This window comes from Malus sylvestris, chromosome 12 (genome assembly GCF_916048215.2).
Source record: "Malus sylvestris chromosome 12, drMalSylv7.2, whole genome shotgun sequence".
Taxonomy (NCBI): Eukaryota; Viridiplantae; Streptophyta; class Magnoliopsida; order Rosales; family Rosaceae; genus Malus; species Malus sylvestris.
The window spans coordinates 9,133,009-9,156,637 of record NC_062271.1 but is presented as its reverse complement, the minus strand read 5'-3'; the positions used below and the strand labels follow the sequence as shown (position 1 = coordinate 9,156,637).

At 40.6% G+C, this 23,629-nt stretch overlaps 1 protein-coding gene and 1 long non-coding RNA gene across 2 annotated transcripts; both read right to left on the bottom strand.

Annotated features, from left to right (window-relative positions):
* Positions 1–52: 52 nt before the first annotated feature.
* LOC126591809 (calcium-transporting ATPase 4, plasma membrane-type-like) lies at positions 53–23,106 on the bottom strand. The gene is made up of 10 exons (XM_050257509.1): positions 22,818–23,106; positions 21,257–21,311; positions 19,225–21,155; positions 18,980–19,138; positions 18,511–18,682; positions 18,116–18,414; positions 17,746–17,853; positions 16,346–16,556; positions 14,878–16,092; positions 53–311 (listed from the first exon to the last, which is right to left on the bottom strand). Exons 1-10 carry the CDS (start codon positions 22,986–22,988, stop codon positions 268–270), a joined length of 4,365 nt encoding a protein of 1,454 aa, XP_050113466.1. The 5' UTR covers positions 22,989–23,106; the 3' UTR covers positions 53–267.
* LOC126591844 (uncharacterized) lies at positions 9,612–12,143 on the bottom strand. Its single transcript, XR_007612521.1, has 3 exons — positions 11,248–12,143; positions 10,641–11,205; positions 9,612–10,122 (listed from the first exon to the last, which is right to left on the bottom strand). It is a non-coding gene; the product is annotated as an uncharacterized LOC126591844 (long non-coding RNA).
* Positions 23,107–23,629: the final 523 nt, after the last annotated feature.

The following is a 23,629-nucleotide window of genomic DNA, read 5'->3' as shown; positions in this document are numbered from 1 at the left end:
GCTTCCTGACTGAAACCTCTGACTTATGCGTATTCTCAATGAATGCCAAACATTTCAACAGGAAGCTCCGAAATTATAATCATTCATTAATGCACGCAGTCAGTCAGGACATGATTACTGATAGATATTCGATACAATCTAACCATTTAAAGACTACAACACAAGGAAATTAACTTCAAACTAGACGTCCTCCTAAATACTAAATTGCGGGCCTCTGGCTGGCATGTAAGCTGCTGCTGCTCCTCAACTTCATGGAGGCGGAGGGAATTATAAATCTCCACATCTTCCTTCACTAATGAGGTAGGGTAGCACTGCAACAGAAAGAAAAAAAAAGAAAAAAAAAAGGGATTAATATTGGACGATCAGATCAGTTACAAAGTTATTTCCACGTATATCATCGTGTGCAAATATATAATGACTGTCTTTGCATGCACTGCTAGCTACGGGCTATAACTGTCTTTTAATTACAATTTGTATGTGTTTGCTTCACTCGAAAATTAATTATAATCTAGTCCCGGCATACTATGAATAAAAACAAGCAGCTAGACCGTTAACTATAATCTCCAACCAGAGTCTATGTACCTTGATTTTCTTGACACACAGAATAATATGATGCCCTTCTGTTAGGATTTTGGCTCGTCAAATATGTCCTAGTTGGTTTAGGATTGTTTTAGGAAACTTAGAGGTATACCGATTCTTGTCCTAAAGGGATTAGGAAAGAATTTCAGTTTCGTTATTCAATTTAGGTTTGGATTTCTAGAAGTCTATTTGGATTTGGACAAGTGTAATTTCCTAATCCACTTGGAAATAGGAATTCAATCAGCCTTGGGACATGTAAGCCAACCCTATGTCTATAAATAGGGTGCGGCAAGACTGATTTTTATAAAGAAAGAAAACATCCAGACAGCCAAGAGTTTTGAGATTAGTTCTAAGGTTTGCAAAAGTTCTGTAATCTCTATTATTAATCAAATGAGCGGTAGAGAAATCACAACTGGATGTAGGCAAAAATTATGCCGAACCAGTATAATTCTTGGTGTGTTTCTAAGTTTTCTAATATTTGCTAGTTTAGTCTATTGTCGTTGGTTACATTAAAGAACAAGGTCTAGTGTGCGGGTTTTTCAACAATTGGTATCAGAGCTAGGATCAAGGTGTTCAAAAGGGAAGATGAATGCAGATCAAGGACCTGCGTAAAAGCCCTTTGACGGCAAAGATGACTTCAAGGATTGGCAAAGGATGATGAATAACGTACTGATACAGCAGGATTTGGACAATGCACTCGATGGTGAGAAGCCGGAAAACATGACAGAAGCAGCATGGACTAAGGTTCTCAAGAAGGCCAAGAGTTCCATCGAGATCCATCTCACAAGATCAGTTCGGTCACACATCATCCAAAAAAATTACTGCCCAGGAAGCATAGGAAAAGTTGGAGAATGTTTATATGGGCAAACCCATGTCCAATAAACTTTTTCTAAAGGATGAACTATTCGGGCTTCGACTAGAAGGAGGAGGTGATATTGAAGATCATGTATGCAAGTTCCAGAATTGCATAGCTAATCTTCAGAAGGTCGAAGAAACTTACAAAGATGATGATATGGCTATCATTTTGCTGAGGTCTCTACCTTTGTCTTTCAAGCACTTTCGAACAACTCTAATGTTTGGAAAAGAGTCCCTGAAGCTTGAAGACGTAATTCAAGCTCTTCAGTCATATGCTAAACTAGATGATATAACTGAAAGCTCTTAAGGCCTTTATGCCAAAGGCAAGGAGAGGGGGCGGGAAAAGACAAAGGAAGAGAATCGGCAATAGAGGTAGGAAGAGGAACTGCAAGATTTGGAAAGAGAAGAAAGCCAAGATGGAAGGAAGCTCAGGTTCAACTAGTGTAGTCACCGAGCATAAGAGTGACGGGGAGCTTCTTTCTGTAACATCAGGCTCCAAGGCACCGGATGCACTTTTCATATGTGTGCAGTAAGAGAATGGTTCGATACTTACAAAGAAGTCAGCAACGATGATTCTTCATGTCCTGTAAGAGGAATTGACACTGTTCGAATCAGAATATTTGATGGGATGATACGAGCTTTGGGGAACATCAGGTATGTCCCTAGACTAAGAAAGAATTTGATTTCCTTGGGTACTTTAGATGAGGCCGGTTATAGGTACAAGTCTAAAAAAGGAAGACTCGGGTTAACCAAAGGATCGCTAGTGGTAATGCAAGGTGACCTACAACCCAATAAGTTGTATAAGTTAATTGGGACCACTATAGTCAGGGGAGCAGCTGTTTCTATAAATCAGAGTGTAGAAGACAAGACTGAACTTTGGCATCATAGGCTCAGGCACATAAGCCAGAAATGGTTGCAAGAATTACACAAGCAAGGCCTGATGGAAGGCATGTCATCTTGCAAACTGGACTTTTGTGAATACTGTGTTCTCGGAAAGCAAATAAAGGTATCATTCGCAAGTAGCAATGCAGATAACCGAAGCAAGGAGCAACTCAGCTATATTCACTCAGATGTTTAGGGCCCTGCACCAACTAAATCAAATGGTGGAGCCAAGTATTTTGTTACTTTCATGGATTATTTTTCTAGGAAGCTTTGGGTTTATTTCATGAAGCAGAAATCCGAGGTTTTTGCAAAATTCAAGGAATGGAAAACAGAAACCGAGAATCAAACTGCAAGAAAGATCAAGTACCTGAGAAGCGACAATGGAGGTGAATATACAAGTAATGAGTTCACCGATTACTGCAAGCAAGAAGGCATCATAAGGCACTTCACAGTAAAGAAGAATCCCCAACAAAATGGAGCTGCTGAGAGGATGAACCGAACTCTTATAGAGAGAGTGAGGAGCATGCGATTTTATGCAGGATTGCCTGATAGTTTTTGGGCAAAGGTTGTTAATCATGCAAGTTATTTGATTAACAGGTCACCATCTACAATTCTCGGTTTTAAGAATGCAGAAGAGGTATGGTCTAAGAAGCCGATGGACTATTCCAAGCTCAGGGTGTTCGGCTGTAGTGCTTATGCACATATTCCAAATGATGAAAGGTCCAAGCTCAAACCGAAGTCTACACATTGCATATTCTAAGGTTTTGAGAAAGGAGTTAAGGGTTTCAAGCTTTGGGATTTCAACAACAGGAAAAGGGTTGTCAGTCGAGATGTTGTCTTTGATGAGACAACCATGCCTCTGAATAAGTCGAGAGTAGTAGGGAGAAGACGGACAATGCTGAAATTGAAGCAACAAAGATTCCATTAATCAGTTCAGATGAAGAAGCTCAGGTGGAGTATATCAAGCAAGAGGCCGAATTTGATGGTTTTGAGGAAGAAGAAGAGCATCAACATTGGTCACCAATTAGGAATCAAGTGGAGCAAGAAACATGACAGATTGAAAGCACTCCAATCTGCCAAACATCCCAAAGGGTTCGAACTCCAACCAACAATCCACCTGCATTCCAGAGATGCATAGCACTAGACAAACCTAAGTGGAAGAAGAAGAAACATGACGGGTTTGGGTTTAACCAAGACGAAGTTAATTATGCTCTTAACATTAGTCAAGGAGATTCAACTACTTATCGAGAAGCTATAGCAAGTGATGAGCGAGATAGTTGGATAAGTGCTATGACAGTAGAAATGGAGTCTCTTTACAAGAACTCTGTTTGGGAGTTGGTTCCTAAGCCCAAAGACAGAAAGCTAGTTGGATGCAAGTGGGTATTTAGGAAAAATGAAGGACTACATGAACTAGATGCTGTGAGATTCAAAGTAAGGATAGTGGCTAAAGGGTACTCACAAAAGGAAGGGGTGGATTATGATGAGATCAAAGATGAAGGACTACATGAACTAAATGTTGTGAGATTCAAAGTAAGGTTAGTGGCTAAAGGGTACTCACAAAAGGAAGGGGTGGATTATGATGAGATCTTTTCACCTGTAGTCAAGCATACTTCTATCATATTACTTGTAGCTATGGCAGCTCAGCATGACATGGAGATTGAGCAGATGGATGTGAAGACAGCATTTCTTCATGGGGATCTAGAGGAGACGATTTTCATGGCTCAACCAGAAGGGTTTGTTGAATATGGGAAAGAGAACCTAGTATGTCAACCAAGAAAGTCCCTGTATGGCCTCAAACAGTCTCCAAAACAGTGGTACAAGAGGTTTGATTCATTCATGCTGAAAATCAATTTTAGAAGATGTTTATATGACTGTTGCGTGTACTATCATGTGTTCCAAGATGGGATGATCATATTGCTATTGCTATATGTGGATGACATGCTAATTGCTTGTCAAGACAAGTCTAGAATTCAAGACTTGAAAAAGATGTTGAGCGAGGAGTTTGATATGAAGGATCTAGGTGCTGCACAGAAGATCCTTGGCATGGAAATTCAGAGAGATAGGACCGCTGGAAGGATCTGGATATCACAAGCCAAGTATATTCAGAAGGTTCTTGAGAAGTTCAACATGCAAGAAGCAAAGGTAGTTTCAACTCCTTTGGCGGCTCACTTCAAGTTAAGTGGGCAACAATGTCTTACGTTCAAGGAAGAGCAACAATGTCCTACGTTCAAGGAAGAGCAACAAGTAATGAAGAAGGTGCCTTATGCTAATGTCGTGGGCTGCCTGATGTATGCAATGGTATGCACATGTCCCGACATAGCTCAAGCAATCAATGTCGTTTCCAGATACATGGCAAATCCAAGAAAGCAACATTGAGATGCAGTAAAGTGGATTTTGTGTTATTTGAAGGGTTCTGGCGACAAAGGGTTATGTTTGAGAGGCAAAAGGAAAGTGCAGGGGTGTTAGGATATGTGGATGCCAATTATGCAAGGGACTTGGGCAAGAGATGGTCAACTTCTGGTTATGTGTTTACATGCGTAGGAGGACCAATCAGTTGGAGGGCCCTACTGCAACCAATTACAGCTTTGTCGACCACAGAAGCAGAGTATATTGCATTGGCCGAAGTTGGAAAGGAAGCGATTTGGCTTTAGTGGCTTGGTAAGTCAAATGGGAATCACTCAAGATTGTGTGAAGCTTAAGTGTGATAGTCAAAGTGCCATTCACTTGGCAAAGAATCAGGTTTTTTCTAGAAGATCAAAGCACATTGAAGCAAGGTATCACAGAATTAGATATTGGGTGGAGTCTAAGGAAATTTGGATTGAAAAGATTCATACGGATGACAATGCCGCAGATTTCCTTACAAAGATAGTGCCGGCCAAGAAGTTCAAGCATTGCTTGAACTTGATCAATCTCGTTGATTGATTAAAGTGGAGCACCTCCTCACTTGAGGTGCAATGAGGCAAGAAGAAGATTGCCAAGGTGAAGACTCTTTAAGATTTCCAGAGTTGCTTCAAGAAGGTTCAAAGATACTCCAGGGTGCAATGATCAAGACTTGGTTTGACTCACCAAAGTGGAGATTGTTAGGGTTTTGGCTCGTCAAATATGTCCTAGTTGGTTTAGGATTGTTTTAGGAAACCTAGAGGTATACCGATTCTTGTCCTAGAGGGATTAGGAAAGAATTTTAGTTTCCTTATTCAATTTAGGTTTGAACTCCGCCTATGTCTTACATGGCCGGTCCCAAGCCCGGATAAAGGAGGAGGGGGAGGGCGTCAGGTAGTCGACAGCCGGCACTCCATGATCACGTCGAATCCTTATGAAAATGAATCCAGAACAAAATCGCGCTAAAGCTAGGGCGTCACCCGTAAGTGGCGCGCTGTGTGGCCCGAGCACAGTGATAAGTGAGCAAGGGTCGCTGTATCTCCATCGACACCCGGATGCAGTGTTAAATGAGCAAGGGGGCCATAGAAACTTCTTTTCGAACGACTCCACTCAAAGTTGTTTGGGAGCATATGCTCCTATCAACTTTACCCGGGACACACAAAAGAAGTACTTTGATCTTATTAGACGGGGGAGGGTGAAGAAGCTAGGACAAAAGGGTAGAGTTCAAGAGAGCAAAATGCGTTTAGGAACGTGGAATATAGGAACCTTAACGGGAAAATCTATGGAAGTAGTGGAAGTTATGGTGAGGAGACGGATAAATATTATGTGCCTACAAGAAACTAAGTGGGTTGGTAGTAAGGCAAAGGATCTAGAAAACTCAGGGTTTAAACTTTGGTATTCGGGCACAAATAGAACGAGAAACGGTGTTGGCATCATCGTGGACAAGACCTTGGTACAAGATGTTGTAGATGTCAAGAGGGTAGGAGATAGAATCATGGCAATCAAGATTGTAATAGGACAAGAACTTATCAATGTGATTAGTGCGTACGCACCTCAAGTAGGGTTGGATACGAGTTCGAAGGAGAAATTTTGGAAAGATCTTGGAGACTTGGTGCAAGGAATTGCTCAGACAGAGAAGTTATTTATAGGAGGAGATTTAAATGGACACGTGGGCAGGGAGACAGGCAACTATGGAGGTTTTCATGGTGGTCATGGTTTTGGGGAGAGAAACGAGGATGGGGAAGCTATCTTGGATTTTGCAATGGCATATGATCTCTTCTTAGCCAACACCTTCTTTAAGAAGAGAGAAGAACATGTGATCACCTACAAGAGTGGATCGTCAAAAACACAAATAGATTTTCTTCTAATGAGGAAAGGGGATCGTATAACTTGTAAGGATTGCAAAGTTATACCAGGAGAGAGCGTGGCTAATCAACATCGCTTGTTGGTGATGGATGTACATATCAAAAGAGTAAGACAAAAGAACAAGACTTGGAAGTGCCCAAGGACTAGATGGTGGAATCTAAAAGAAGAAAAACAAGCCATTTTCAAAGAGAAGGTAATCACCCAATGTGTGTGGGATAGAGGGGGGGAAGCTAGCCAAATGTGGGATTCCATGGCTAGTTGTATCCGAAAAGTAGCAAAAGAGGTATTAGGAGAGTCCAAGGGCTTTGCCCCACACCAAAAGGAATCTTGGTGGTGGAATGAGGAGGTACAAACAAAGGTGAAGGCTAAGAAGGAATGTTGTAAAGCCTTATACAAGGAGAGGACCGATGAAAATGGTGAAAGGTATAGAAAAGCGAAGCAAGAGGCGAAGAAAGCTGTCAGAGAAGCTAAGTTAGCGGCTTACGACGATATGTATAAACGACTAGATACCAAAGAAGGAGAGTTGGATATCTATAAACTATCTAGAGCAAGGGAAAAGAAGACAAGGGACCTAAACCAAGTGAGGTGCATCAAGGATGAGGATGGAAAGGTTCTTGCTACAGAGAACGCGGTTAAAGACAGATGGAGAGGTTATTTTCATAATCTTTTCAATGAAGGACATGAAATGAGTGCTTCTTTAGGGGAGTTGAGTAACTCAGAAAAGTGTAGAAACTACTCTTTTTATCGTCGAATCCGGAAGGAAGAAGTGGTTGTAGCTTTGAAGAAGATGAAGCATAAAAAAGCAATAGGCCCAGACGATATACCAATCGAAGTGTAGAAACTTTTGGGAGAGACAGGTATAACATGGCTCACTGACCTTTTCAATAGGATTTTGAAAACGAAGAAGATGCCAAATGAGTGGCGAACGAGCACTTTGGTGCCTATCTACAAGAATAAGGGCGACGTACAAAATTGCATGAACTATAGGGGTATTAAGCTAATGAGTCATACAATGAAGCTCTGGGAGAGAGTCATTGAGCATAGATTGAGGCAAGAGACACGGGTTTCAGACAACCAATTCGGGTTCATGCCAGGGCGCTCAACCATGGAGGCAATCTATCTCTTACGAAGATTGATGGAAAGATATAGAGATGGGAAAAAGGATTTACACATGGTCTTTATAGATTTGGAAAAAGCGTATGATAGGGTCCCAAGAGACATTCTTTGGAGGATTTTAGAGAAGAAAGGAGTACGAGTAGCATATATCCAAGCTATAAAGGATATGTATGAAGGAGCAAAGACTGCCGTAAGAACTCATGAAGGACAAACCGAAAGCTTTCCCATAACTGTAGGATTACATCAAGGCTCATCCTTAAGTCCTTACATTTTTGCGTTGGTAATGGATGAGTTAACAGGACATATTCAAGATGATATTCCTTGGTGTATGCTTTTCGCAGACGATATAGTGTTGATAGATGAAACTCAGGAAGGGGTAAATGCAAAGCTTAACCTTTGGAGAGAAGTGTTGGAATCTAAAGGTCTTCGCCTAAGCCGATCAAAGACAGAATATATGGAGTACAAGTTCAGTGCAAATGGAGGCCAAAACGAGTTAGGGGTGAGGATCGGAGATCAAGAAATACCAAAGAGCGACCGTTTTCGTTACCTAGGATCTATCTTGCAAAAGAACGGAGAATTAGATGGAGATCTCAACCATAGAATACAAGCTGGATGGATGAAGTGGAAAGTGCATCCGGCGTGTTGTGTGACCGCCGTATGCCACTGAAGCTCAAGGGAAAATTTTATAGGACGGCAATAAGGCCGGCGATGCTGTATGGCACAGAATGTTGGGCGGTGAAACATCAACACGTACACAAAATGGGTGTAGCGGAGATGAGGATGCTTCGTTGGATGTGTGGGCACACGAGAAAGGATAAGATTAGGAATGAGGATATCCGGGGTAAAGTAGGAGTAGCCGAAATTGAAGGAAAGATGAGAGAAAATCGGTTACGGTGGTTTGGACATGTGCAAAGAAGGCCTACTGACGCTCCGATTAGAAGATGCGACTATGGGACAGAGGTTCAGGGCCGAAGGGGTAGAGGAAGACCTAGGAAAACTTTGGAAGAGACTCTAAGAAAAGACTTAGAGTACTTGGATCTAACGAAGGACATGACACAGGATCGAGCACAATGGCGTTCTAAGATTCATATAGCCGATCCCACTCAGTGACTTGGATTTTCCAAGTCTCCAACCGAGAAGTTTTCCTCACTCGGGAAATTAAGGGAACACTACCCCAACCTACATGCTCCACTCAGAAAGCTTCAACTTACAAGCTTCAACAAAAGAAAATTCAAAGAACTTAGCGAAGAAGGCTTTGGTGTATTTAACACAATACGTTGAAATGAAGGAAAGCTTATTTATTGATATCTCCGATAAGCTACAAATATGTACATATACATGAGTCAAAATAAACACACAAGAGGGAGCCTTCACAAAGGTTGCTTAGGAGAAGTCTCAGCAGTCGGTAGAGCCCCAGAAAGAGAAGGCACCGGAGGGGGATCATTTGGAGCCTCAGTACTGGACAGAACCCTAGAAGGAGGAGGCATCAGAGGTTGATCATTTGGAGCTTCATTACGCGGTACAGCCCCAGAAGACGAAGGCAATAAATGCCTTTGGAACAAACCCACAAATCTCTGATGATCAAGTAAAACCTGACCATCAGTTTCCTTCATCTGGTCAAGCTTCCTCTTCATGTTTGTAGCATAGTCATGTGCGAGCCGGTGCAACTGTTTATTCTCATGCTTGAGCCCCCTAATCTCCTGTTTGAGACTCATCACTTCAGCCGCCAATGATTCAACTTGGCGGGTTCGAGCAAATAGGCGTTGGGCCATATTAGACACAGAACCTGCACACTGAACACTGAGAGCCAGCGAATCCTTAACAGCTAACTCATCAGACCGTTTGGAAAGTAGTCTGTTATCTTTGGGAGTGAGAAGGTTCCTGGCCACCACCGCAGCGGTCATATCATTCTTCATCACGGAATCCCCAACGGTAAGAGGACCAGTAGGGGAGACGAAGGATGGGCGCCATATGTTGTCTGGAGAAGGCGGGGCTGCCTCTTCAACAAGGTTCAAGTCAAAACGACGGTCGGAGGGGCCAGACATTTTCAAAGGTGTTGAAGAGAGAAGAGGTCGGACAAATCAAGATCTTAGAAGTGCAAGAATGAAGCTTCTACTGGTGGAGATTCAAGTGTGCTTTGGAACTTAATGCCAGCCCCTATAAAAATCTGCACTCGACGGAGCTTCAGAAATCGAAGAGGCGCCTGCTCAGAAATCGAAGAGGCGTTTGCTTTCTCAAAAGCTGGGCTGCTTAGAGATCACGAGGGTTGATCTCAGAAATCGAAGAGGCGTTTGCTTTCTCAAAAGTTGGGCTGCTCAAAGACCACGAAGGCCGATCTCAGAAATCGAAGAGGCGCTCGCTTTCTCAAAAGCTGGGCTACCCAGAGACCACGAGGGCCGATCTCAGAAATCGAAGAGGCACCTACTTTTTCAGCCTTGTCAGCACCTGTCACACGCACACTCAGCTTTGCGGAAATTATAGGCATTCTGTCAAAGACTTCTGGGGAAGTAGAAAACACATGAATCTTACTGTTCAATCACCCACTTCCCACACGCAACAATAGCTCATGGGTACCACAGATAACTTTGCCAAAGTTCTCTGCCAAAGTTGAGCACGTGAAGCTTGCAGCTCCCACTACATCGCTCTGACCAAGAAGGGTAAAAGAATAGCAATTTTAACACTCCCAACAAGATTGCTTGCTCCAAAATCGAAGAGGCACCGCCCTCCGAATCTCGAGAGCCAGACTCCCAACATGATTACTTTCTCAAAAATCGAAGAGACACTGCTCCTCGAATCTCGAGAGCCAGATCCCCAGCATGATTACTTTCTCAAAAATCGATGAGGCATCGTTCTCCGAATCAATCGAAGAGGCGCTCGCTTTCTCAAAAGCTGGGCTGCTCAGAAACCACGAGGGCCGATCTCAGAAATCGAAGAGGCACCTACTTTTCTAGCCTTGTCAGCACCTGTCACACGCACACTCAGCTTTGCAGAAATTATGGGCATTCTGTCGAAGACTTCTGGTGAAGTAGAAAGCACATGAATCTTACTGTTCAATCACCCACTTCCCACACGCAACAATAGCTCATGGGTACCACAGATAACTTTGCCAAAGTTCTCTGCCAAAGTTGAGCACGTGAAGCTTGCAGCTCCCACTACATTGCTCTGACCAAGAAAGGTAAAAGAATAGCAAAGAAACAGCACTAACAAAGTTTAGACACATAAATTTTGAAGGTCTAGCTACCATATTATTACCCACAAGGGTAAAGGAACAGTACCACTGCTGGATAATTGAAAAGTCCCTGTGTGTCAACCTCTGTGCTTCGTGGCAAGGTAGACTAGCAAACATGCCCAACCTTTACTCACATTCGAGAAAACACTCTCAACAAGATTGCTTGCTCCAAAATCGAAGAGGCACCGTCCTCCGAATCTCGAGAGCCAGACTCCCAACATGACTACTTTCTCAAAATCGAAGAGAGGGTAAAGGAACAGTACCATTGCTGGATAATTGGAAAGTCCCTGTGTGTCAACCTTTGTGCTTCGTGGCAAGGTAGACTAGTAAACATGCTCAACCTTTACTCACATTCGAGACAACACTCCCAACAAGATTGCTTGCTCCAAAATCGAAGAGGCACCGCCCTCCGAATCTCGAGAGCCAGACTCCCAACATGATTACTTCCTCAAAAATCGAAGAGACACTGCTCTCCGAATCTCGAGAGTCAGACCCCCAGCATGATTGCTTTCTCAAAAATCGAAGAGGCATCGATCTCCGAATCTCGAGAGCCAGATACCACAGACCACTTTTTCAAAGTGCTCTGACAGAGTTAAAACATGTGAAACTGGCAGCTCCCACTACCGTGCTATGACCAAGCAGGGTACTACTTGTTGTTAGGGAGACTCCTATATATGTCGACCTCCATCCCCAACGGACAGGCAGACCTGCAAAAATGCTCAACCCTTCATCATATCTGAGAGGGCACTCCCAACGAAGCCTTTCGAAATATTCAGCTTTCTTTCCCCCCCCCCGATAATACCTCTGCAAACAAGCTATACTAGAGCAAGAATATCTCATATCATCAGGGTTAAAAGCAAGAGTATCTCATATCATACTTTTTCCTGTCTTTTCTTTTGGCCTTGTTTTTACCTGCAAGACAAGGAGAAAGAGAGCAATCAGTCAGCACTTGGAATCAAGCTTCCAGCCAGGAACTGACTGCCTGGAACCCCTTACCTGATTACTTACCTGGCATTGCTCTCGAGTACTCATCTTCAACATCTTATGTTTCCAGGGAAGATTCCGCATCTGCTTGAGGAACAGATAGGGCAAATGCGAAGGATACAAGGAAGCATGTGGAGACAAGCGTAACAGCACACGTGCCGATACATCCATTACTCTGTCAAAAGCAAAAGTATCCCATATCAGCAGGGTGGAACGTACTCTAGATTTGATGGACTTGTTTTGACCCTCAAATTCTTCAGTCGGCCTTATACTCTGGAGGAAACCAGAAAACCCTCCAGCTCAGTTCAAGAATAAGCCTGTGGAAAGTTACTTCTTCAAAAGCAAAAGTATCTCATATCATCTCTTCTCATTTTTCTTCTCTTTATCCTTCATGCTGCTGCAATATGGGGAGAAGGTGAACAATCAGTCGGAGCTCTGATTGCTTACCTTGTCTGTCACCTCTTTCAGCAGACCCCCTAGCTCGGCGACTTGGGGGACTCCTACTACATGGTTTGTATCGCGCTTGACCAAGCCTGAAACTACAAGTAAGCTTCAAGTGAAATTGATACATTACCTTGTGCATCTCCACCAGTTAAAGATACCACCCCTGGATGGAGGAAGAGTACTTCCAGAGAAGATGCCACATCTACCTATGAGACGGATAAGGCAAGTCAAGACGACACCACACTCCGATACTTAGAAGTTTCGTGATTACGAGATCATTCTCCCACAATATTTCCTAATGTCATTTGTACTAAATCATTCACTTGTACTCACTAAAGGAGAGCTTGAACCTATGTACTTGTGTAAACCCTTCACAATTAATGAGAACTCTTCTATTCCGTGGACGTAGCCAATCTGGGTGAACCACGTACATCTTGTGTTTGCTTTCCTATCTCTATCCATTTATATACTTATCCACACTAATGATCGGAGCAATCTAGCGAAGATCACAAAAAGCGACCGTTTTCGCTACCTAGGATCTATCTTGCAAGAGAACGGAGAATTAGATGGAGATCTCAACCATAGAATACGAGCTGGATGGAAAGAGTGCATCCGGCGTGTTGTGTGACCGTCGTAGGCCACTGAAGCTCAAGGGAAAATTTTATAGGACGGCAATAAGGCCAGCGATGTTGTATGGCACAGAATGTTGGGTGGTGAAGCATCAACACGTACACAAAATGGGTGTAGCGGAGATGAGGATGCTTCGTGGGATGTGTGGGCACACGAGAAAGGATAAGATTGGGAATGAGGATATCCGAGGTAAAGTAGGAGTAGCCGAAATTGTAGGAAAGATGAGAGAAAATCGGCTCCGGTGATTTGGACATGTGCAAAGAAGGCCGACTGACGCTCCGGTTCGAAGATGTGACTACGAGACAGAGGTTCAGGGCCGAAGGGGTAGAGGAAGACCTAGGAAAACTTTGGAAGAGACTCTAAGAAAAGACTTAGAGTACTTGGATCTAACGGAGGACATGACACAAAATCGAGCGCAATGGCGTTCTAGGATTCATATAGCCGACCCCACTTAGTGGGAAAAGGCTTTGTTGTTGTTGTTGTTGTATTCAATTTAGGTTTGGATTTATAGAAGTCTATTTGGATTTGGATAAGTATAATTTCCTAATCCACTTAGAAATAGGAATTCAATCAACCTTGGGACATGTAAGCCAACCCTATGTCTATAAATATGGTGCGGCAAGACTGATTTTTAGAAAGAAAATAGCCAGACAACCAAGAGTTTTGAGATTAGTTCTAGGGTTTGCAAAAGTTCTGTAATCTCTATTATTAAACAAAGGAGCGGTGATTTCTCTACCTAGAGAAATCACAACTGGATGTAGGCAAAAGTTCTACCGAACCAATATAATTCTTTGTGTGTTTCTAAGTTTTCTAATATTTGCTAGTTTAGTCTATTGTCGTTGGTTACATTAAAGAACAAGGTCTAGTGTGCGGGTTTTTCAACACCTTCTCCATAGCCGATAATGCCGCATCTCTTGTCCTGAATTCAAGATAGCCATAATGTTTATCTTCATGGTTGCACACCTTTACTTCTGTAACATCTCCATCTCCAACATCAGATACATCACGGAAATGACGATAGAGATCGACTTCAGTAACAAGGTAATTGCAAATTAGATTTACAACATATTTTTCTTTCTTTCTTTCTTTCTTTCTTTCCACGGGTCAGCAACAACAATCTTTCGCTATATCAATAATGAGCACAACCAATAATCTTGCCAAATCTCTAGAACTAGGACTTGATGAAAAACCTGAAAGAACAAGAACAAGAACAAGAAATACACTATCTCTTTTCTTTTCTCTTGCACACACTTTACAATATTCTCTCACTCTAATCCCTCGAGTGGTATACAATTTATTGTTTTCTTAAATTCAAAACTAGTACAATAGCCCCTTTATATAGACATAATAAAGGTCTTCTTCAATAAGGATTATTAATCTTAATTGGAATCTAGTTATGAATCCTACTCCAATTGAGAAACTAACTCCAATTGGGAAAACAATTTAATCCTCTAAGACTATAATTCCTTATAGACTTAGGACAACTTATCATGAGCTGGAAAAACCTAACAGTGCGTGCGTGCGTGCATGTATGTTTAGCGTAACAGGGACCTTAACTTATGTTTATATAGATGGTAGCCTAGATCCCTTCCTTATAAAAGAAAAGGTGATGATGAAACCAGGTACTGCGACCACATGACACTGAACATAAAGACACATTGATATTATGTCATAAGAAGACTAAAGTGTGACCAAATACGCAGTTTGTGGGGCTGTAAACATATTTTTCTCTCAAAATTAAAGAATGCTCGCTGCAGATTTAGGGCAATACAACAGTTAAGTTGCTATAATGACAACACCTTGCTGAAATTGCAGAAATATGAACTAAGTAATCATTAGTGGCAGAGTAATATATCAAACAGCTCAATTATTGGCAAAAGAAAAAGGTGTGCGTGTGCGTGTATAATAATTACCAGCACGAGCAGGGACCTCCAGTTGATTGATTTCCAGTTCATCATAAACATCCCCTGGCACTTCCTCTGGCATTGGTTCTTCTCCATGGAATTCATTCAGCACATCCTCTAGCCCTGGGGATTCTTTAGGACCAGTTTTTACCACAAGTCGTCTTTCCACATTCTCTAGACTTTGTTCTCTTCCAGGGTGATATGCATTTCTCCCAATTAATCCTTCCACCATCAGATCCTTTAATATATCCCTAGAAACCTCTGTAAAATAGTAAAGCCCTTTCCTATGTTTTTGGCTCAGCTTGTAAAAAGATAAATTGAAATCTTTAATCACGGGATCTTTACACTCAGGTACATATCCACTGCTAAGTAACTTTTCTTTTACAAACCGAACAGTACATAGGTGGTTCTCATAATCTGTCCTTTTCAATACCACTCTATTCACTTGATAGCCTCTCACGTAGCCCAACACATGAGCGTGCCTCAAAACTGTCTCCTTGTGGAAACACTTATGAATACGCTTCTTATCAAAGTCCTTAGAGAAGATAAGCACCGCTACCTCGTCCGATTTAATATGATTTGCATATATGTCTCTGTATAATTCGAGAGTGTGTTTAGTGAATAGGTGCTGATGTATTTCACCATGAACATTATAAAATTTAATAAACCCTCCTGTAGATTGATCATGCAAACTAGCAAACAGATATGATTTCTCAACAGTCCTTACAAGTGTCCCTTCATCATGTTGACCAGAGTAAAGTACTTCCAATGCAGCGTTTACTAATCGGGATCCTGAACCTATGACATGGTAGGCGCAACTTATATAATGAGGCATATTTGCTAAGCGACCACCAACGTGGAAAATCTCTTGTCGACGTCCTCCAGCAATGATTATTGAACACGTTTCACCAGATTTGAAATCCTTTAGACTGTATACTGTCATCAGTGTCTTCTGAACAAGATCTACTACTTCAGAAACAGTACGAGGACTCAATTCACACTCTAGCACACGTTTCCAGAGACGGCCTATCGTTTTTACCGATCCCGCCGAAACAGAACATATGTCGTGTCCAAACTGATCTTTGCAAACATACCTGAATTTTATGACATCATCACAGATGATTTTTCTTTCATCATTTTCTAGAGATTTTGTGCGGCGTCCATCAGTAACGAAAAGGAATCCTTTTTTATACCGAACGACAGCACAGGTTGTTCCATTGGAATCTGCGAGAAATAATCCAACAGTACAATTTTGAATCTTGCATCTCACCAAAACCCCAAAATTATAAAATTACTAGATATTGAGAAAGTTTAGCAGAATATAATTTTGAATCTTGCATCCCACGAAAACCCTAAAATTATAAAATTAATACATACTGAGAAAGTTTAACAGAATAGACTTTTGAATTTTGCATCCCATCAAAACCCTAAAATTAAAAAAATTAATACATACTGAGAAAGTTTAACAGAATAGAACCTGAGGAGATATCAATCTGCATATTGGTGTCAGGAGAGCTCTCTGAGGGTGCTCTGGGCACTGCCCCTTTGCTGGACCAGCTCTTGCCTGCCTTGCTGGCCTTGGTCTGCATACTGGCTTCAGGAAAGCTCTCTCTGGGTGTTCTGGGCACTGCCCTTTGCTCGACCGGAGAAAGCTCTCGCCTTGCTGGCCTGTGAGTTTTTGGGTCCCACTAACGAGCGAAATAAGAAATGATTCAATTTACCGAAAAGCAAAAACGAAACAAGAAATGATACTTACAAAAAATAAAAATAAAAATAAAGAGGGATGGAAGAAAAGTAGGTTATTGAAGTAGATTTGTAAATAGGTTGGAACTTGATCATGATTTGTTTTGAATCCAATTTAATTAAGAGAATATGGATTTAGACTTGCAATCCAATAATCTGAATACAACCAGAATACGATAATCGGATTATCAATCCAGTTATGGTTTCAGGGGGATCCAATAATAATTGGACGTGACTCAATAACATATCACATATTCTCTATATTATTTTATAATAAAGACAGTAATATAAGTTTTTCCAAGCATTCAAACTACACTATTTTCTACATAATTCAAGGTTTTTTAACTTAAAAATTAAATAATCCAAATTAGCATCTGATCAGAATACAATAATCCGATCCGGATCAGATGCTTAACGAATATGGATAGACAAGTCATATTCAATAACCTAAGCACGTACGAAATCCAAATCCAATAATCCGATTATAAATATATCTGATTATAGATTCAAATTGGGTCTGTTTACAGGTCTAGGGTAAATCTACAATAATTAAAGTTCAGAAATGGCAAGAATAAAAATTGAAATAATATTACAATTGTAATATCAATAACTTTATACGTAAATTATCGAGCCAAATATTTAGACCTGCTGAGGCGCCGGCCTATATCACTTAAGCACCCGCCTAGCCCGTCCAAACCCGCTTAGGAACCAGCCTAAGTTGTGACTCACTTAGACAGAAAATAGATAACTTTCATTTTGCATTTTATTCTTTTCAATAAATTGTAAGAGACTTGTTGAATACTTAAATAAACATACATTATATGCTTGTTCCCCATGTTTTCATTATGTTCCAATGCTTCATAATATATATGACATTCTATTTTGTAGATTATGATGAAATTATATATATTTTAAGTATAAACAGACACGTATTTACACCAAATATAATAGATTTACTTAAATCCATTAAATGCATTAGAACCACAAAGTGGAGCCCTATCTGGAGACATTGATTAGAACCATAAAAAGAGTTCCGTATCACAGCATTTCGTAACATGCATTCGGCTTATAAACCTTTTGATAATGCTGATATTCTAAATTATGAAAGTCTACCAAGAACTCTACTATGATAACCTGGAAGGTTGCTGTGCAAACCATGACGATTCGAAATACCCAGCTGTCGAACATTCCATGGAATACGCTAATCTTTACTATGTCGCGACTGTTTATCTGATTAAACACCTGTAAGAACAAAAGAAAGGCAAGATCATACATATGTGGGATTTGAGTATTTCTACTACAAGCTTTGGAGCAGCATTCGTTCGATCTCAGAAAACAAACACGAGGGGAAATAACAACCATGGGCCCAAAACCATCTGCTTAATTAGGAATAATAAATTCGAAACTAGAAGTTATATGCTGGTAGGTACTAAAGTTAAACCGTGTGGAAGATGCATGGCAGCACGGATAAAACTAGGGTACTGGTTAAACCAGTAATATGTACCTGGCAAAACACGAATGCGTTGAATATCACAGTGTTGAGAACCTCAGTTGCATCTGAACCAGTTAGTCCTAGTAGCTTCTCCCCAGAGAAATTGAGAACTCCAAGGACAGCCAGTTGATAGATACTCTGACCAATGATATTTCTCCACACAGCCTTGGTGATGAAGTTGGTACCCCTCGCAACTAGGGGCCTTTTCATAAGTCCATCATTTGGAGACTCTGTTGCCAGTGCCAAAGCACCAAGAGTGTCCATAATCAAATTCACCCAGAGCAGTTGCACCGCTGTAAGGGGAGCATATCCTGAAAGAGATGCGGAATTTGTCATTATTCGTGACAGTTCATCCCCAAACAAATATAACGGCATTTCATATAAGAAAAATCTGCTGGACAACATACCTAAGACACATGCAGAAACAACATTGATAATTAGAGCAACAACGTTAACTGTTAACTGGAACTGCACAAACTTTTGAATGTTTATGTACACTGAACGTCCCCATCTGGCCACATTTACTATAGTTTTAAAATTGTCATCCGATATGATGTCATCGGCATTTTCTTTGGCAACCTGTATACATATCCATGAATATTTTAGACTGGAAACATTCAATTATCAAGCAGTGGGACAGAAAATGGCAGTTAATCTTATGCACTTTTAATATTCAGTAAAACCCATTAATAATTAGTAAAAAACTATACAGCAAGAGGTAAAATAAGGGAATGTTTCGAAAGAAGGATATTTTTAACTAAGCTTTCTGAATTACAGGTTAACGGATGTGAAATGGAAAGAGGTAACACAAAAAGAATTAATTAGAAGCAAAACATCACAGGATTGAAGGAAAAGATCATGTGGCAGAGTACAAACCTCTATTCCTGCTATGCCCATAGCAAGTCCAATGTCTGACTCATGCAAAGCGGGAGCGTCGTTAGTCCCATCACCAGTCACAGCAACAACCTCACCAAATTCATCCCTTAAAATTTTTACCAATGTGTGCTTATCCAACGGTAAAGACCGGGCCATTACCTGTATCCACACGGAACATTTAGAAAATTTGAAGCATCTTTTGATATATATTGAGGGTGAAAATTTTCAACCAATTGTTTACTAACCTGTATCTTCGGTATCACAGTTTTCATCTGCTCTAGAGACATGCTACCTTCAATTGCTATACAACCTTCTGTGAGTATGCCACATTCTTTAGCTATGGCTTTAGCTGTATTTATATTGTCACCAGTGATTCCAGCAGCTAAACAAGTCTGAACTGCCTCCCTGACCCCCGGGCGCACAGGGTCGTTAATACCGACAACTGCTACCAATGTATAGCCATCATCTGGGATGCCATTTTCGATGGAAGAGTCATCTGTATCCTTAAAAGCTAAGCAGAGAGTTCTCAATGCTTCACAGGCAAAAGAATTTATGACATCCGTGATATTCTTTACCATTTCTCTGGAGAGATGAACAGATTCCCCATTAGAGTCAATGTACTTGTTACATATTCCCAGTACTATTTCTGATGCACCTTTGCAAAAAGCTCGTGTTCCACCATGAGGATAAGCTACAAGCACAGACATTTTCTTCCTGACAGAATTGAAAGGTCTGATCTTAAGAATCTTAACCTCTCTGCGCAGGGTATCAAAATCCCCACCTAAAAGTAAACCGAACTCTAATAGTGCTGACTCTGTTGGTGTTCCCAAAATGGAGATCTTTCCATCATCCTTAATAACCTCAGAACTTGTATTTTGGAATATAACCTGCAAAAGGATGCTTGATGCTCTAGATATTTCTGATATCAATGTTTCTTTACTGTCATTTTCTTTTACATCTACAGATTTTTCACACATCCATACTTTGGTAACTACCATATGATTTGTAGTTAATGTTCCAGTTTTATCTGTGCAAATACAACTAGCAGAACCCATTGTCTCACATGCTGAGAGATGCCTTACAAGTGCCCTGTCATTCATCCATTTTTTCATTGCAAAAGCAAGGCTCAGCGTCACTGCTAATGGTAATCCTTCGGGAACTGCAACAACAATTATAGTTACCGCAATAGCAAAGTAGCTCAAAAGGGTTACGGCGTCAGCTGAAGACCAATCAGTGATCTCGTTGTTAGGTCCTTTTGTCTCCAAAAATCTTACTGTCAATACCAAAAATGTCAACACTGCAAAAGTCAAACCAATTTTACCAATAATTGTAGCAACACCATTAAGCTTCACCTGCAGTGGGGTCTCATCTTCTCCTCCTTCACTCAAAGTTTCCATCAACTTTCCCCATTCAGTCTTCATACCAACTGTAGTCACTAGCATTTTACATGACCCATCCTGCACTTTAGTTCCGGAAAGAAGAAAAGGCTTCCCTTCAGATACATTCACTGGCTCACTCTCACCTGACAAGCTTGACTCATCAATCAGCAAACTGTACCCAGATATGAAAAGTCCATCAGCTGGAACTTGGTCCCCAATCAACAAATGCACAATATCTCCAACAACCAAGTCGTAAATGGAAACTTTTTGTCTTTTTCCATCCCTAGTGACCTGAACAAAAATCTTTTTCTTCTCCCTGTCCAAATCCTTGAATTGCAAAGACCGCTTGTAGTCACTAATGGCGGTAACCATAACCATTAGAATTATACTAATTAAAATTCCCAGACCATTGTACGTGCCCTTGGGCCAGCCTTCAGTGGCAATTCCAACTCCAATAGAAACCACAGCACAGACCATAAGGATCATTAGTGTTAAGTCCTGTAGTGCTTCCCAGACAAACACCCAAAAAGTTCGGGGAGGTTTCTCCTTGTAACGGTTTAAGCCATAAACATTTTGTCTGATTGGTATATTACTATCCTTGACACCTTCATCTACCGAGACATTGACTTTCCTTAAAATCCCATGAATTCCACCATGGCTTTCCAAGGCCTTAATATCATGGGCACGTGTAATAGATGCAAGTTCATCTGGGTGAATGCTAAAACCTGCCATTCTGGCATCTTCTGGGAGCTGGAGTTCATCATGACCTGGCTTTTCAATAGATCCACGATCACCAGCTTCACAACATCACAAAACAAAGAGAGAGAAAGGATTCAATACATGAGATCAGCACACACACAATGAACTTTCACTTGACCTATAAATTTGAAGACGATACCATCAATGAACTGCAGTGCTGCTTTTTGAACATAAAGAGCAACTCGAATCTTTTCCTGGTAAATCAAATAAGATAACAAAGTAAAAAAAAGTAATGATAATCATGTCATTCAGAGCTATAGTTGCAGGAACAATCAAAAGGCCAAAAAACTTCAATTGACAATAATAGTAACCGGTGGCTGTATTACCTACACAAATATATAAATACATATCTTAAAAAATACATAGCTTATAACTACATGTGTGTGTCTGCAGTTCTACATACATTATATGCAGTTATTTCTCTCATATGGTCCTTAAATAAAATCGTTAATGAAGTCACATTATCAGTTGTTGAATCAGATATGGCTACTCTCAATGCAACTCAGCTTTCTATACATACTGCTTTAAGAAGCTTATGAGAATTTTTCGTACACAGGGTAATAAAAGTTGTTCTCAGGTCTACAAATACAAACATTGACAGAAGTTTTAACAAAAAATTGATATCAGCAAATGGAGATCAACTGTTGAGAACTAGAACTTAAAACTAAGTTAATATAATTGTAAACAAACCTAGCAATGCATTAGTAAATAAAAGTAAATTGGTTTGCCCGATGCTACTAACAAATCCATAAGAAATGACCTGTTATTCTACAAGGATTTCTACATTACTAGTTAGACGGATGTCATGTCAAAATAATTCATGCTGGCAGGTCGCGTCATACATAGGTTTCGTGTCAAGTAATAGTCAACCCTAATACGTTAATTTCATGTTGGTTTCAAGAATTGTTAAGAATTGTCACCCTTGGATAACATAAGAAAATGCTAAAGCCAGGGTTTTCTCACAATGTTTCACCTCCCCATATTAGTATTAGAACTAATAACAAAAACTACCCATCCGGCTTTTAGTTAGTTAATCCTCATATTTGTGTGTAGTCAAGTGTCCAGGCCACAGAAATACTACCAAACTGTCATTGCAATGCAAAACTATTTTACATGGAAATGTGACTGCAAGTGCAATGGGGTCTCTCCTATGCATGTGGGACCACCAACGCGTAACGCATTGTTCACCAATACTCTCTATTGTTAGAAAATTGATCAAGCATTTGATGAATAAATCACTAGCTCCCAAGAATACATAATTGATCAAGCATGTGGTAAAGTTTTGTATACTTATGTGTCTCAAGAATGTAGGTGGAAAATTTTTATGTGTACCGAGAATACAGATGAGAGCAGAAGAAATCCAGGAAATTTTCTTTTGCCCTAAATTCAAATACTATTTTAAATCTCAGCCGTACAACGATGACGATGAAATTAACAAAGTAAGACTAGCGATCAGTGATGTTTTATCAGTCCTAATTAGCAGTACTGATCCTCTCCAATTGGCTTCAAATGACAGCAAATCAAACAGGAATCAGGAATAAATCAGGCAAAAGCATAATGCTGAAAATCGTTTCAGTTTCTTTCATTTTCCTAGCATGTTTTCTCGGCAGCCAAACAATCAAGAAAGCAAAACGCCTCAAACCAGGTTACCAGTTCTAGATATTAAAACGGTGCAGTTTTGATTTGAGAGCGAGAGAGACCTGGATTTGAAGCTTCTTCTTTTCGGCCTCGGAGCGCTTGGCGAGATCGGCGACGAATCGAAACCTTCTGCGAGGGTTTTTGACGAGCGCGACGGCGCTTCTCCATCTCCTTATAGCCTCCTCCGATGGTTTCTTGTACTCCACCTCGAAGTCCTTCAAGAACTTCTCCATTTCCACACGATAATCTCTTCTTTTTTCTCACACCATCAACATCTAGAGAGAGAAAGAGAGAGCGAAGAGCAAAATGTGAGTCTCGCCCTTTATACTGTTCACATCTTTGTCATCGTATTGGCAGAAGTCCAAACGCTGACCAGGGATAGGAGTGAGGACGAAGATTCCGTACATGTAAGCGCAAAAGATACGTGCTGCTGCCTCCAATTAGTAGAGGACACGTGTAATGTTATTGCTGTTATAGGCATCCCAAGTTTAACGAAAAGCTCTGATATTGTTTACTTTAACGAAAAATCATATTTTTACACTAAAAAGTTAATGATTGTACTATTTACTTTACCCTTTATTTTGTTTTTATCATTAAAACTCAAAGTTTTTAAGCTTTTTTCATTAGTTTTTCTATTATTCAATGGGAAAATATTTTACTTTTCACATATTTGGCATTATTAAGTTAGTAGAGGACAAGTGTAATGTTATTGCTGTTATAGGCATTATCCAAACGTTGAAAAGTTGTTTAACTTTTCATAATCACATGGTTGATATTCTAGACGGACGCTAGACAATACCATATTACATAGGGAGTTTGAAGTAAATTCAACCAATGAGTGTTTCTCTTCAAAAATTCAAATAAAAGCCAACAA